This window comes from Sinocyclocheilus anshuiensis, unplaced genomic scaffold (genome assembly GCF_001515605.1).
Source record: "Sinocyclocheilus anshuiensis isolate Anshui unplaced genomic scaffold, SAMN03320099.WGS_v1.1 scaffold802, whole genome shotgun sequence".
Lineage (NCBI taxonomy): Eukaryota > Metazoa > Chordata > Actinopteri > Cypriniformes > Cyprinidae > Sinocyclocheilus > Sinocyclocheilus anshuiensis.
The window spans coordinates 786,436-798,788 of record NW_015547667.1 but is presented as its reverse complement, the minus strand read 5'-3'; the positions used below and the strand labels follow the sequence as shown (position 1 = coordinate 798,788).

Here is a 12,353-nt window from a genome sequence, read left to right as displayed (position 1 = left end):
TGGGGGTTCGGTGCCTTGCTCAAGGGCACCTCAGTCATGGTATTGAAGGTGGGAGAGAGTGCTGTACATTCACTCCCCCCACCTACAATCCCTGCCAGTACGAGATTCAAACCCACAACCTTTGGGTTGCGAGTCCGACTCTCTAACCATTAGGCCACGACTTCCCGACTAATAAGATGAATACTTCAGATGCGAGTCCTCTAAGTCTGTCTGAGATTTTTTCTTTAAAATTAGCATTTTTATCAGGCTCCTATGTTAAGGTTCAGTAATTTCATTTCACTGGCAAAGAAAAGGTTATTTGTTGGTTATGCCTTACTTTAAAAAATGTCCAATGATATTTTCATAAGAGTCTGATAAAAAAAAAAAGCTTATTTAAAACAAAAATCTCAGACGGACTTAGAGGTTTTTGCATCTGAAGTCTTCATATAAATATATATATATATATATGCTTATAACTGCATTTTCAATATAAAGGGACAAAGTGGTGGATTTGGTCGGGCCTTACCAATATGAAGACAATCAGCCAGGAGATGAAGATGCTTTCGCCAGAGAACCGTATGTTTTGCGATTCAACTGTCATAACACAGGTAAAGTATGGCATAGATGTGCTGTAATTGTCTATTATTATTTTAGTGTAACAAATTATAGGTTAAAAGAGTCATGATTTTGGCACAGTATTGTACCATGCAGCATATTTTTCAACATTTTCAATGGCCCCAGACCTTTCAGCTGACTATAAAGTCAAGCTTCAAGAAAATGATAAAAGTCAAATTGTAATATCATCATTACCAGTTTATGCAATTGACAGTCAAAACAATTGAAACAGAAATGTCAGTGGCTGAGCTCCAACAGAGGGTGTGTGTATGTGGACACAAGTTTATTCATTTAAATTAATTGTACTCGTGTCTCAACAGAGTTGGAAGATTTGGTGATGATACCAGTCCACACAAAGCCAGATGATGCAGAGAGGGAAATTGACGAACTGTATGATGTGTTTAAAGCTGTCCAGAAGAAATGGGGCACTAAAGTAAAACACAAAGCAAGACCAGACAACACAAGCAGCTACATTCATGATAAATGTTCACTTATTGATTTCATCTTTGGCTCCAAAGCCTCAATATACTATTTATGAAGGAATAAGATACTAGAAGCCATTATTCCTTTACCAAAATGGTGACAAAATAATACATTTATTAGGTTTATAGAATGTTTATTAAATGTCATCATTCTGTTAGATTTAGTCTTGACATGTCAAGACATAACAGAGCTGTTACTGTTTTGTGGAATTAAGAACAGCCGGAACATTTTTTTGACCAATCAGCATCCAATGCCAGATTTGTTCTAAAAAAAAAGTTGATACAGCACATTTTTTTATATACTTATCGATACAGAACATCATGATTTTGGGGGACTTCAACGCAGATGGCACATATCTGTCCGAGGCAGCCAAGAAAAAAAACAGAATCTGGGAGGAAGACTTCCATTGGTTGATCGAGGATGGTGTGGACACCACAGCCAGCAACAACAATAGATATACTTACGATCGATAAATAATCACACCGCACAAACTAACGAATTTGATTTGATGCCACTCTCTTTAATGTGACACATATTCATGCACAGGATTGTGGTATATGGAGACGATATGAGGAATGCTGTTGTTCCAAACTCTGCGAAATCATTCAACTTCCAGGCGGCCTACAGTCTAACAGATACGGAAGTAAACAAGAATCATTTTTTATTTGAATTGAAACCCTTGCTTTTTAATCACACTTACCATAAAGACTTGAGTTACTTATTACTGTACATTTAGCTTACAAAATGTATTTGTTTTGGAGAGGACTTGATCAGCATTTTACTAAAGCACAGGTATCTTCTCCACAGGCGCTGAGAGTGAGTGACCACTATCCAGTACAAGTGAAGCTGAACTAAAAAAAGCAGCTTAAACAAATGCAAGAGACACGGACGGCAGCAAAATGATTAAAAACACAAGTTTTTGTGTTTAGGTTGAACAAAGATGATATTGTGAGACGGAACATTTGTGGACAATAAAAGTGTGACAGATGGATAAGCTTGTACAAACACTTCTGTGATTGTTTACATGAGACTGAAGTTTACTTGAAACGTTCGGATATTGTAGTTATTTTTCACGAGCTTTGAATGTTTCACAAAGACATTAAACATCTGAAATTGAAATGTACAGTCATTACAAACTTTATTCCTTTACAAGAGAAATGTAAACTAAAAAAAAGTCATTTTTAGTCGCCACTGTGGGCCCAAATCATGAGTCGGTGGTTTAAATGGCAAGCAGATATACACTAAAACACATTCATTTCTTCCCAGACTTCTTGATTCCTCCTCCAGCTGTGGAAAGAGAACAAAACAGAATTGATTGTTGACTAAAGAAAAACTCAAAAACTATAAAGAATGATTTCGGGTGGCTTTATGTTTCTCTTACTTAAAGGTCCTTTTCCAGAAGCCTTGGCTTTCAACTGTTCCATAGCTTTCTGATCCTCTTTCTGCTTCTGTTTGAAAGCCATGTCCTCCTGTAGGGGATTAAACCGGTAAAGAAAATGTATAAAGCAGTATTTCAAAATCATGTTCCCTAGTCATTACTTCACTCTAAGCAGCTTATCTCTGTCCACAAACCGTGATCTCAGTGTTTATGTCGAAACACTTCAACAGAAACCTCAATGTACAGGTGAACTTACATCGTCCATCTCCTTCGACTGCTTTTTGGGAGCCTTGAGGGGTTTCTTTTTACCTCCTGCAAAAATAAGTATTTGGATATCATTTTAACATCGATAAATAAAAGTTATAAATGTTTAATATACACATTTATTAAAATAAATAATGGATTTAAAATAGATTTTCATTGTAACAATAAAAAGAGAAACCCAACACCGAGTTAACCCATTCATTACAATGTGGAACGTCTTAATCCGGCTAATGCTGATAGCATCGTGAATACAAAGATTAGAAAATCAACAAGCTTACAATCCATAAAAAGCCTAAAAAATCATCGTAACTTCTTGTTTGTATTTCATACGACTTTCTACATGATGAAATAGTCATGTCTAGCGTTTGTGTTTTAATTTTTACCGTCTCTTCCAGACATGATGCTCAGATTGTTTAGCTAATGCGTTTTTCCGCGCTGTCTTGACCTCAGCGGTTACCCGGATGTAGTGTTGCGGTCAAGTGTCTGATTCATTTAGGCGAATCGGTTCGTTCGGACGGTTAGAGGAAATGAACTGGTTCAAAAACTAATTTGATTAGTTTGAGTCAACCTCACGGTTTTATTCCTAATCTTATAATCTACCTACTGTTGTTTGTTTTAAATTATTGGTTAATGCAATCAAAAAACAAATCTTATAGACAGCCGAGGGATTTATTTATTTATAATTCTCGAATCGGTTCAATTGAATCGTTAAAAAAGAATCTATCGAAAAGAGCACCAGTCTGTGCCTGAAAGAAATGCTCTCTCATGCCGCAGAATGCCATTTCAGGAAATTTGACAGATATTTTATATACTGTTCAGCCTGTAAACATGAGAAATTACTGACCCGAGCAGAAACGGCACGAAACGGAGAAACGCTGGTATGAGTTTTGAAATTAATTCAGTTAGACATTGTTTGCCGACATTAGTTGTTTGATTCATCCGCTCGAAAATCACACACATAACAGCAACATCAGCGTATCATACTTACTTTGAACATAATTATTTTTATTCCTGTGTAATTCACTTGTAAAGTAAATTACCAACACGGACAACTTTACTTTAACGTTATGTTGTGTTTCTGACTTTGAAAAATGCAAACTGAATCCGAAACTAAATTCAGTTCAATTACCTATTTAGTCACTTTAATATTGTTAACCGTCTATTTGATGTATTTGCTCCTTTCCTAATACATGTTTTTTTTATATCCATTCGTGTAGCCTTGCAAATACAAATAAAGTTAGCTAGTTCAGCTAAAAAAAACATCACTGCCCACATGAAAAAATACTATTTATAGTAAATACTATAGTGTTTTTAAACCATGGTACTGAAAAGTGTATTATACTGTGTATATTATAGCATTTACAACACTTTGTTAATGAAGGCTACAGCAGCATACTGTAGTATTAACTATAGAGAACTGATGATACATACTGTAGTACACTTTAGCTTTTACTACAGTTAACTGTAGTGTATTGTAGTATAATATACCCTATAGTTGTAGAGAACTTAGTACAGTAATTTGTTTATATTACTATAGTTGTTACCACAGCAACTATAGAATTACCACAACAAATTCTAGTACTTTACTATACCATGGTTCAAAAACACTAGTATTTACTATAAATTACTATCGTTTTTTTTTCATGTGGTGATACCATCTCATGAATAATTTTTATTACGTTTACAGGTTGCATATTTGACGTGCGTCGGCTCCACATATGAAGCTCTTCAATGAGGTTCAGAGGGAACACTGTATTTCCAAGCAGCCATGTCTCCACATGTCTCTACCGACACCAGGTGTCCGGCCCGGTCCAGTGGATCCTCCACAGAAGTTACTGCACCCAGCAGCAAAGTCCGAAAGATGAGCCCAATAAAGTTACATCCGTTAAAGAGCGCACAGCATCTGCGTTAACGTACGCAGGAGAGCTGGGAAGGCAGTGGGGGCGAAATGCGATGAAAACCGCAACAGTGAGCGTCAACTACTGGTGGGAGAGATATGAGGAGTTTGTCGGGCTTAATGAAGTCCGAGATGCACAGTCCAATGTCACTGAGGTAATGTATGGCAAACAAAACATGAAAAATGCACCTTTTATTAGCTACGCTTACATGTATCCAAGTAATCAAATTGGTTGCTCAATCAAATTGAAAAGCCTTCACGTAAAAACCTCAGTTGATCTCATTGTGCTCAATCCAAATGAAATTTTGATTGGATTTCTTCGAAATCGGATTCAAAAATAGGCTACCTTTTGGATTCATTCTAACTAACCTAGTTATTGCATGTAAGCATAATCACTGTTGGATTCATTTAAATGTCAGTATAATCTGAATTATGTTTTGCTGTTAGGCTGAAAAGGCCTTCATGGTCGCCAGAGGAATCGTCAGAGAAGCTCACGCCAGCCTGGAGGCTCTTCAGGTTCGGCTGAAGGAAGTGAGGGACCGTTTGGACCGCGTGTCTCGTGAAGAGGCACATTACTTAGAGTTAGCCACACTGGAACATAAGTTACTGCAGGTGAGGTGGACCTAGTAATGTACGCATATAGGACTGGGAGTGATATGGCCAAAAATTTTTCATATCAGTCGATATCGATAATTATCACAATAAATTTCAAGTTTGAAGGCAGATTTTTGCCCCTAAGTGAAAGTTGTAGAAACCAGACAGTTAACTGTGGTTTTAAACTACTCTTTATGATCAAAACATGACAAAAACGTCTGAATTCTTTACACTTTTCCAGGCATTTTTCCTTAACAAAATAAGTATCTTGATAGAAAAATAAAATTTCTTAGTTTCTGCACGTTCTAACTTCTAATCATAATCTTCAGCACAGTTTGCAGTGCGGGCTGCAATATTAATAATTATTTGTTGTCTATTAAACATTTTTAATATTCAATTTTTTTGTCTCTCAGAAATGCACATTTGACAGTAGCTTGAGTAGACTAACAGTAGTAGAAGCTCGAGTTAGGTTGCAGATGTAAAATTAAGTTCATTATCAAAAACAGTAACATCTGTAAAAATTGTAACAACCTCATTTTTTTTTATGGTTTGAGTTTTATTAAAATTAACCATTGGTCTTCCATAGTAGCATACATTTAGATCATGATAACCACAGTTAAAACTACACATATAGCACCTCAATACCATGGTAAAAATGTAGCTGTATGGTTTCTAGGGATCTGAATGAAAAACAGTAGTCTAAATGCATTTAGTATAACTGCACAAACGCTATAGCTTAATCACCAAAATACTGTATTCCATTACTCCTTTTATACATTTAATACATGTCTACATAATAATATAATAAAATTCTGTATGAATATCCCACATTTCTGCCACAATACCATGGTGCAGTTAGTGATAAAACAGTAAAGCCTTGGTAAATTATGGCGATTTATAGACTGAAAATCCTTCTGACTATCGTTGTACACAGTGTTTCTCCTGTTTGTCAGCGCTGTTTCATCTGGCTTTAAAGTCGTTTGTGTTCTTCGCTGAACTTAAGCGCTTCACACTGGATCTCACAGCGCTAAGTGCTTGCATGACCGAGACTTATCAGCGAGTAAATGCATCTGCGCTAGAAAGCTCGCACTGTGCTGCCATTTGAACTATAAGCCGAGCGGATAAACGGTAAGTGTGGTGCAGTTCAAATAAGGTAGCGCTGTTTCGTTCTGCTTTTGGTGCATAACCACTGTATCAAACTCTTGTTATCCTTTTATCGAGGACATTTTTATCGCTATAATTATCATTATCGTTTTTTCGCCCAGCCTTATACGTTTATGGATTGCACAATTGCACCTTCCCTTTTACGTTTTTGTCGTTTACAGGAAGAACGGCGTCTCAGAACGGCCTATGAGAATGCAGAAGGCGGCGAGCGAGAGAAGTTTGCGCTCTTCTCTGCTGCCGTGCGAGGGAGCCACGAGAAAGAGAGGACCAGGGCCGAACGTAATTTTTCATATCAGTCGATATCGATAATTATCACAATAAATTTCAAGTTTGAAGGCAGATTTTTGCCCCTAAGTGAAAGTTGTAGAAACCAGACAGTTAACTGTGGTTTTAAACTACTCTTTATGATCAAAACATGACAAAAACGTCTGAATTCTTTACACTTTTCCAGGCATTTTTCCTTAACAAAATAAGTATCTTGATAGAAAAATAAAATTTCTTAGTTTCTGCACGTTCTAACTTCTAATCATAATCTTCAGCACAGTTTGCAGTGCGGGCTGCAATATTAATAATTATTTGTTGTCTATTAAACATTTTTAATATTCAATTTTTTTGTCTCTCAGAAATGCACATTTGACAGTAGCTTGAGTAGACTAACAGTAGTAGAAGCTCGAGTTAGGTTGCAGATGTAAAATTAAGTTCATTATCAAAAACAGTAACATCTGTAAAAATTGTAACAACCTCATTTTTTTTTATGGTTTGAGTTTTATTAAAATTAACCATTGGTCTTCCATAGTAGCATACATTTAGATCATGATAACCACAGTTAAAACTACACATATAGCACCTCAATACCATGGTAAAAATGTAGCTGTATGGTTTCTAGGGATCTGAATGAAAAACAGTAGTCTAAATGCATTTAGTATAACTGCACAAACGCTATAGCTTAATCACCAAAATACTGTATTCCATTACTCCTTTTATACATTTAATACATGTCTACATAATAATATAATAAAATTCTGTATGAATATCCCACATTTCTGCCACAATACCATGGTGCAGTTAGTGATAAAACAGTAAAGCCTTGGTAAATTATGGCGATTTATAGACTGAAAATCCTTCTGACTATCGTTGTACACAGTGTTTCTCCTGTTTGTCAGCGCTGTTTCATCTGGCTTTAAAGTCGTTTGTGTTCTTCGCTGAACTTAAGCGCTTCACACTGGATCTCACAGCGCTAAGTGCTTGCATGACCGAGACTTATCAGCGAGTAAATGCATCTGCGCTAGAAAGCTCGCACTGTGCTGCCATTTGAACTATAAGCCGAGCGGATAAACGGTAAGTGTGGTGCAGTTCAAATAAGGTAGCGCTGTTTCGTTCTGCTTTTGGTGCATAACCACTGTATCAAACTCTTGTTATCCTTTTATCGAGGACATTTTTATCGCTATAATTATCATTATCGTTTTTTCGCCCAGCCTTATACGTTTATGGATTGCACAATTGCACCTTCCCTTTTACGTTTTTGTCGTTTACAGGAAGAACGGCGTCTCAGAACGGCCTATGAGAATGCAGAAGGCGGCGAGCGAGAGAAGTTTGCGCTCTTCTCTGCTGCCGTGCGAGGGAGCCACGAGAAAGAGAGGACCAGGGCCGAACGTACCAAAAACTGGTCCATTATTGGTTCGGTGTTGGGCGCCGTCATTGGGGTAATGGGCTCCACTTATATAAACCGGGTACGTTTGCAGGAACTCAAGAGCTTGTTGCTGGAGGCCCAGAAGGGACCGGTGAGTCTTCAAGAAGCCATCAAGGTCCAAGCCAGCATGCACAAAATGCAACAAGATGAACTCAGCAACCTCATCGACTCACTCAGGATGGCTTTGAAAGGCAGCGTAAAAGATGTGAAAACAGCCAAACCAGCGTTTGTTCCGCCAGCAGCTGCCGTCGTCCCAACTTCTGCATCCAGTGCTTCAGAAGAAGCGATTCAAGAGATTCTCCAACACAGCCAAAGAGCCCAAGGGCTCATTGAAAGCCTTAAACCGCAGCTGGAGCATCTGGAGGAGAACGTGGGGAAGGTTGAGACCGAGCTGCAGGCGGTCAAGACGACCCTACAGTCCCGTCCCGTAGAGAAGCCAGTCATTCAAACCCGAGACACGCAGCTCTTTGTATGCGATACAGAGACAGTCGTTCAAGGTCTCGGTCAAACTGAGAAAAGGCTGGAGGCCCAGATCAACAAAACAAGTCTATACAATACAGTCTTGACATGTGCTGCATTTGCTGTGACTGTGCCAGTTCTGTACATACTGTTGAGAGGTGCTTGAAAAGTATGCAGGCAATGTGCACTTTAGGGGCCAATTAATACACTAGAGAATAATGTAACTGAAGAGTACTATTATTGTCCAAAGTTGTGAAAGATTGATTAAATATTGTGAATACTAAGAATCATTGTTGTATGGACATTCTTTATCTTCTATTGATTCTTAAATTCATACTAAAATAATAACATACTGTTCTTAAGAATGTGCGTAATTTTGTTCGAATTTAAATGAAATTATTTCCACAAAGAAACACCACTCATGTTTTCATTAGAAAATGTAAAAAATCTAGTTCGTTTTATTTTAAATATAGATACATCTGAGGACTTATGTGACTCTTCACTGTAGAAACGGCTTGTTTTTATTTAAGATAAAATGCGAACCTTCACTCTTTAGTTTAGTGCTTTTCTTATCTATTCTCTGTCAATCCTAATATGTCCGCCCCTTTTCACGCGTCAAACCAATGAACATTCAGTTCGGGACGACGCGGCTGCCACCGGACCAATCACAGTCCTCAGACGCGCTCCTCAATACATATTCATAGCGCTTCGCGCGCTTTGTGGTCACGTGGAGCATTTCGCGCGAAAAGTCAGTCTTCCCGGGAAAATAGTCTACAGTCGAATCGCTGCTTAGGACGGACGTGAGAAGATGGCGGTGAGTGTATTTGTGTATATTATTTATATATATGTAAATAAATCGTTTGAATGTAGTTCAAATGCGTTTTAAAGTATTTTAAGTTTGTAGACGTGTTCGAGATTATGCGAAGTGTGCATGGCTTGTCTAATAAGGTTGAAATGTAAGGATCTAGATATTACAATAAACTCAATACAATAAATATACGTTCATATTTACACATACGTTGTGATTTTAATTCGATTTCTGTATTACATGTTTTTGTTGTAACTAACTGTCAAATTATTTTGTTTATTACAAAAACAATTTTAAGAACTATATACATATGACGGAAATGTATGCTTTTACCTTCAATAAAACTGACATATGTCATATATTCATAAAAATGTATTAAGAATATTGTCTGTTGAAGAGTTAAGTCAGCCTAAAAGGGCCCACGTGGGTAAAACTAGTTTCTTTGTTGTGGTTCAACAGTTGTTACAAGTTATAACTGACATTTCTTAAATTATATTATAGTAGTGCTTCAGTATTTAACATGTTGGCTGACTGACAGGTCTGTTTTTCAAAAAGTAATGATATTTATTTTCAGTGTCCCAGCCTGATGTAGTTACACGTATGTTACGTGCATTTTCCACATTGACCTTTAGTCCTTCTCTTTCAGTTCTAGTGTAAAGACTTTTGCTTTATACAACACTAACTTTTTTTTTTTGGCTTCAAAACAGGATTCATCAGAGTCATTGCACATGGCCACCAGCCCCAGTCGTGGTTCACGGCGGGGGGACCTGACCTCCAGCCCCGGCAGAGACCTGCCCCCGTTTGAGGACGAGTCCGAGGGGATTCTGGGAGACATTATTCCTGATGAGGAGGACGGAGAGGAGCTGATCGGAGATGGGATGGAGAGGTGAGAGAGGGTGTTTATTATATTAGGAACCTCATGAAACCTGTCAAGAAACATGTCCAGGTCACATTTCATCCCCCAAAAATACAAAAATTACTGTATGTAGGCTAGCAACTATATCTGTACCCTTAAACATTTTTTTTATTCTGATGCAGTTATATGAACAGATATGTTTTCATCCAAATGTTTTAATGCTAATTTTAGGCTACTGCATTTCCAAACATCAGGCGTCTGAATTTAAGATATCATTACAGCGCTTATTATTGCATGTAGACTTTTATGTAGGATTTTTATGTAAGTAATTTATTATGTAGGATAGGGCTGCACGATAAAACCTGTCAAGAAACATGTCCAGGTCACATTTCATCCCCCAAAAATACAAAAATTACTGTATGTAGGCTAGCAACTATATCTGTACCCTTAAACATTTTTTTTATTCTGATGCAGTTATATGAACAGATATGTTTTCATCCATGTTTTAATGCTAATTTTAGGCTACTGCATTTCCAAACATCAGGCGTCTGAATTTAAGATATCATTACAGAGCTTATTATTGCATGTAGACTTAGTTGCATGTAATTACGTGCAAGTAATTTATTATGTAGGATAGGGCTGCACGATAAATCGCATATAGGGAGCCCTTTTACATTACTATAAGGTTACAATTAACAGCAGAGCCCAAACTTAAATTCAATTACTATTTATTTTTAACTATAATAATCAACACTCAAATAAAAAAATGGTATGCAAACATGTCAGTTGTTTTTAAATGAACTTATAACTTGTTTCATAAAATATTTATTTAAACATGTACATTAAATAATTAAGACATCACTAACAGGTAAAGTAAATAAAATGACGTATAATCTAATCACAAAATGCTCTTCGCTAGACTTGGGGGGTCGTTTACACAACAACGGCGTTTTGGGGACTGAAAACGCATATTTTTGAAAACGGGTTTCAACGTGCAAGTTTTTGAAAATGGCACGTTATCATTTCCGTGTACACCCAATACGGGAATCTTTGAAAACGGTGACGAAATGCGCATGTGTAGTATGTGTTAGGTATGTAGACATGCGCAGTACGTTTTGATTTTAAAGGCAAGCGCGATCAAACATACACAACAATGGCGGAGGACATGGTACTGTTGTTGCTGCTCAAGAGTTTGCTAATAAAAATCTACCTCAGCTTCTGCTCTAAACTATAGGGAGCCCTTTTACATTACTATAAGGTTACAATTAACAGCAGAGCCCAAACTTAAATTCAATTACTATTTATTTTTAACTATAATAATCAACACTCAAATAAAAAAATGGTATGCAAACATGTCAGTTGTTTTTAAATGAACTTATAACTTGTTTCATAAAATATTTATTTAAACATGTACATTAAATAATTAAGACATCACTAACAGGTAAAGTAAATAAAATGAAAATGGCACGTTATCATTTCCGTGTAAACACCCAATACGGGAATCTTTGAAAACAAACATATGTTTAAATGGGACAATGTGCTCGTATGTTGCGTTAGCGTACTTGCGTAGTGTGTTTTTGGCTTGTTCAGCAGCATAACAGAAGGCTAGCTTGCGAACGACCCAAACAAATGAAAATGGAGAAAGCAAAATGGCTAATAAATGACTTATAGCAGCAACCTTTGGTATTTAACTTCAGATGGCGAAATAGCTTTTGTCGCGTATTTCGCAGGTGTCTTATGGGTTTTTGTCACAACTTAGGGGCCGTTTACACGACGTTTTCAGCCAAAAACGGGAAACTTTTTATGTGTTTTGCCTGTTCGTTTACATGACAACAGCGTTTTGGGGACTAAAAATGCATATTTTTGAAAACGGGTTTTAAAGCGCAAGTTTCTGAAAACGGCACCATTGTCATTTCCGTTTTCCGTTTTAAATTTGCACTTTAAACACACAAAACGGGAATCTTTGAAAACGGTGACGTCATGCGCGTGCGTAGTACGTGTCAATTTTAAAGGCAAGTGCGGACAAACGTACACAACAATGGCGGTGTACATGGTACTGTTGTTGCTGCTCAAGAGTTTGCTAACGCTTCTTCAGCAAAGTGTGGATTTACTTCAATATTACAACCAACAGCGGAGATGCATCTTAAACATCATATAATCGTCATT

General features: G+C 37.1%; 4 protein-coding genes across 4 annotated transcripts in view; 3 read left to right on the top strand and 1 right to left on the bottom strand.

Annotated features, from left to right (window-relative positions):
* The window catches only part of LOC107702656 (deoxyribonuclease gamma-like), a 3,821-nt gene extending 1,579 nt beyond the window's left edge, over nucleotides 1-2,242 (top strand). The window contains exons 4-8 of the mRNA XM_016505040.1: nucleotides 475-587; nucleotides 915-1,027; nucleotides 1,392-1,542; nucleotides 1,620-1,720; nucleotides 1,885-2,242. Coding sequence (XP_016360526.1) covers nucleotides 475-587; nucleotides 915-1,027; nucleotides 1,392-1,542; nucleotides 1,620-1,720; nucleotides 1,885-1,932 — 526 coding nt within the window. The 3' untranslated portion in view covers nucleotides 1,933-2,242. The remainder of the gene's footprint in view (nucleotides 1-474; nucleotides 588-914; nucleotides 1,028-1,391; nucleotides 1,543-1,619; nucleotides 1,721-1,884) is intronic.
* LOC107702658 (translation machinery-associated protein 7) lies at nucleotides 2,199-3,207 on the bottom strand. The gene is made up of 4 exons (XM_016505041.1): nucleotides 3,103-3,207; nucleotides 2,712-2,767; nucleotides 2,459-2,546; nucleotides 2,199-2,364 (listed from the first exon to the last, which is right to left on the bottom strand). The coding sequence occupies exons 1-4, from the start codon at nucleotides 3,116-3,118 to the stop codon at nucleotides 2,330-2,332; spliced, it is 195 nt and encodes a 64-aa protein (XP_016360527.1). The 5' UTR covers nucleotides 3,119-3,207; the 3' UTR covers nucleotides 2,199-2,329.
* A 250-nt stretch (nucleotides 3,208-3,457) lies between these two features.
* Nucleotides 3,458-8,800, top strand: LOC107702652 (coiled-coil domain-containing protein 51-like). The gene is made up of 4 exons (XM_016505034.1): nucleotides 3,458-3,597; nucleotides 4,407-4,771; nucleotides 5,064-5,228; nucleotides 7,910-8,800. The coding sequence occupies exons 2-4, from the start codon at nucleotides 4,451-4,453 to the stop codon at nucleotides 8,687-8,689; spliced, it is 1,266 nt and encodes a 421-aa protein (XP_016360520.1). The 5' UTR covers nucleotides 3,458-3,597; nucleotides 4,407-4,450; the 3' UTR covers nucleotides 8,690-8,800.
* A 297-nt stretch (nucleotides 8,801-9,097) lies between these two features.
* The window catches only part of LOC107702622 (DNA replication licensing factor mcm2-like), a 14,921-nt gene continuing 11,665 nt past the window's right edge, over nucleotides 9,098-12,353 (top strand). The window contains exons 1-2 of the mRNA XM_016504991.1: nucleotides 9,098-9,337; nucleotides 10,039-10,217. Coding sequence (XP_016360477.1) covers nucleotides 9,332-9,337; nucleotides 10,039-10,217 — 185 coding nt within the window. The 5' untranslated portion in view covers nucleotides 9,098-9,331. The remainder of the gene's footprint in view (nucleotides 9,338-10,038; nucleotides 10,218-12,353) is intronic.

Bases quoted from the DNA above. Each gene is read 5' to 3' on its own strand.
- LOC107702658 (XM_016505041.1), bottom strand. The intron at 2,547-2,711 runs GTAAGTTCACCT...AATCCCCTACAG, and splicing joins AGTCGAAGGAGATGGACGAT to GAGGACATGGCTTTCAAACA. The intron at 2,365-2,458 runs GTAAGAGAAACA...CTCTTTCCACAG, and splicing joins TTCTGGAAAAGGACCTTTAA to CTGGAGGAGGAATCAAGAAG.
- LOC107702652 (XM_016505034.1), top strand. From the start codon at position 4,451: ATGAGGTTCAGAGGGAACACTGTATTTCCAAGCAGCCATGTCTCCACA. The intron at 4,772-5,063 runs GTAATGTATGGC...TTTTGCTGTTAG, and splicing joins CACAGTCCAATGTCACTGAG to GCTGAAAAGGCCTTCATGGT. The intron at 5,229-7,909 runs GTGAGGTGGACC...TGTCGTTTACAG, and splicing joins TGGAACATAAGTTACTGCAG to GAAGAACGGCGTCTCAGAAC.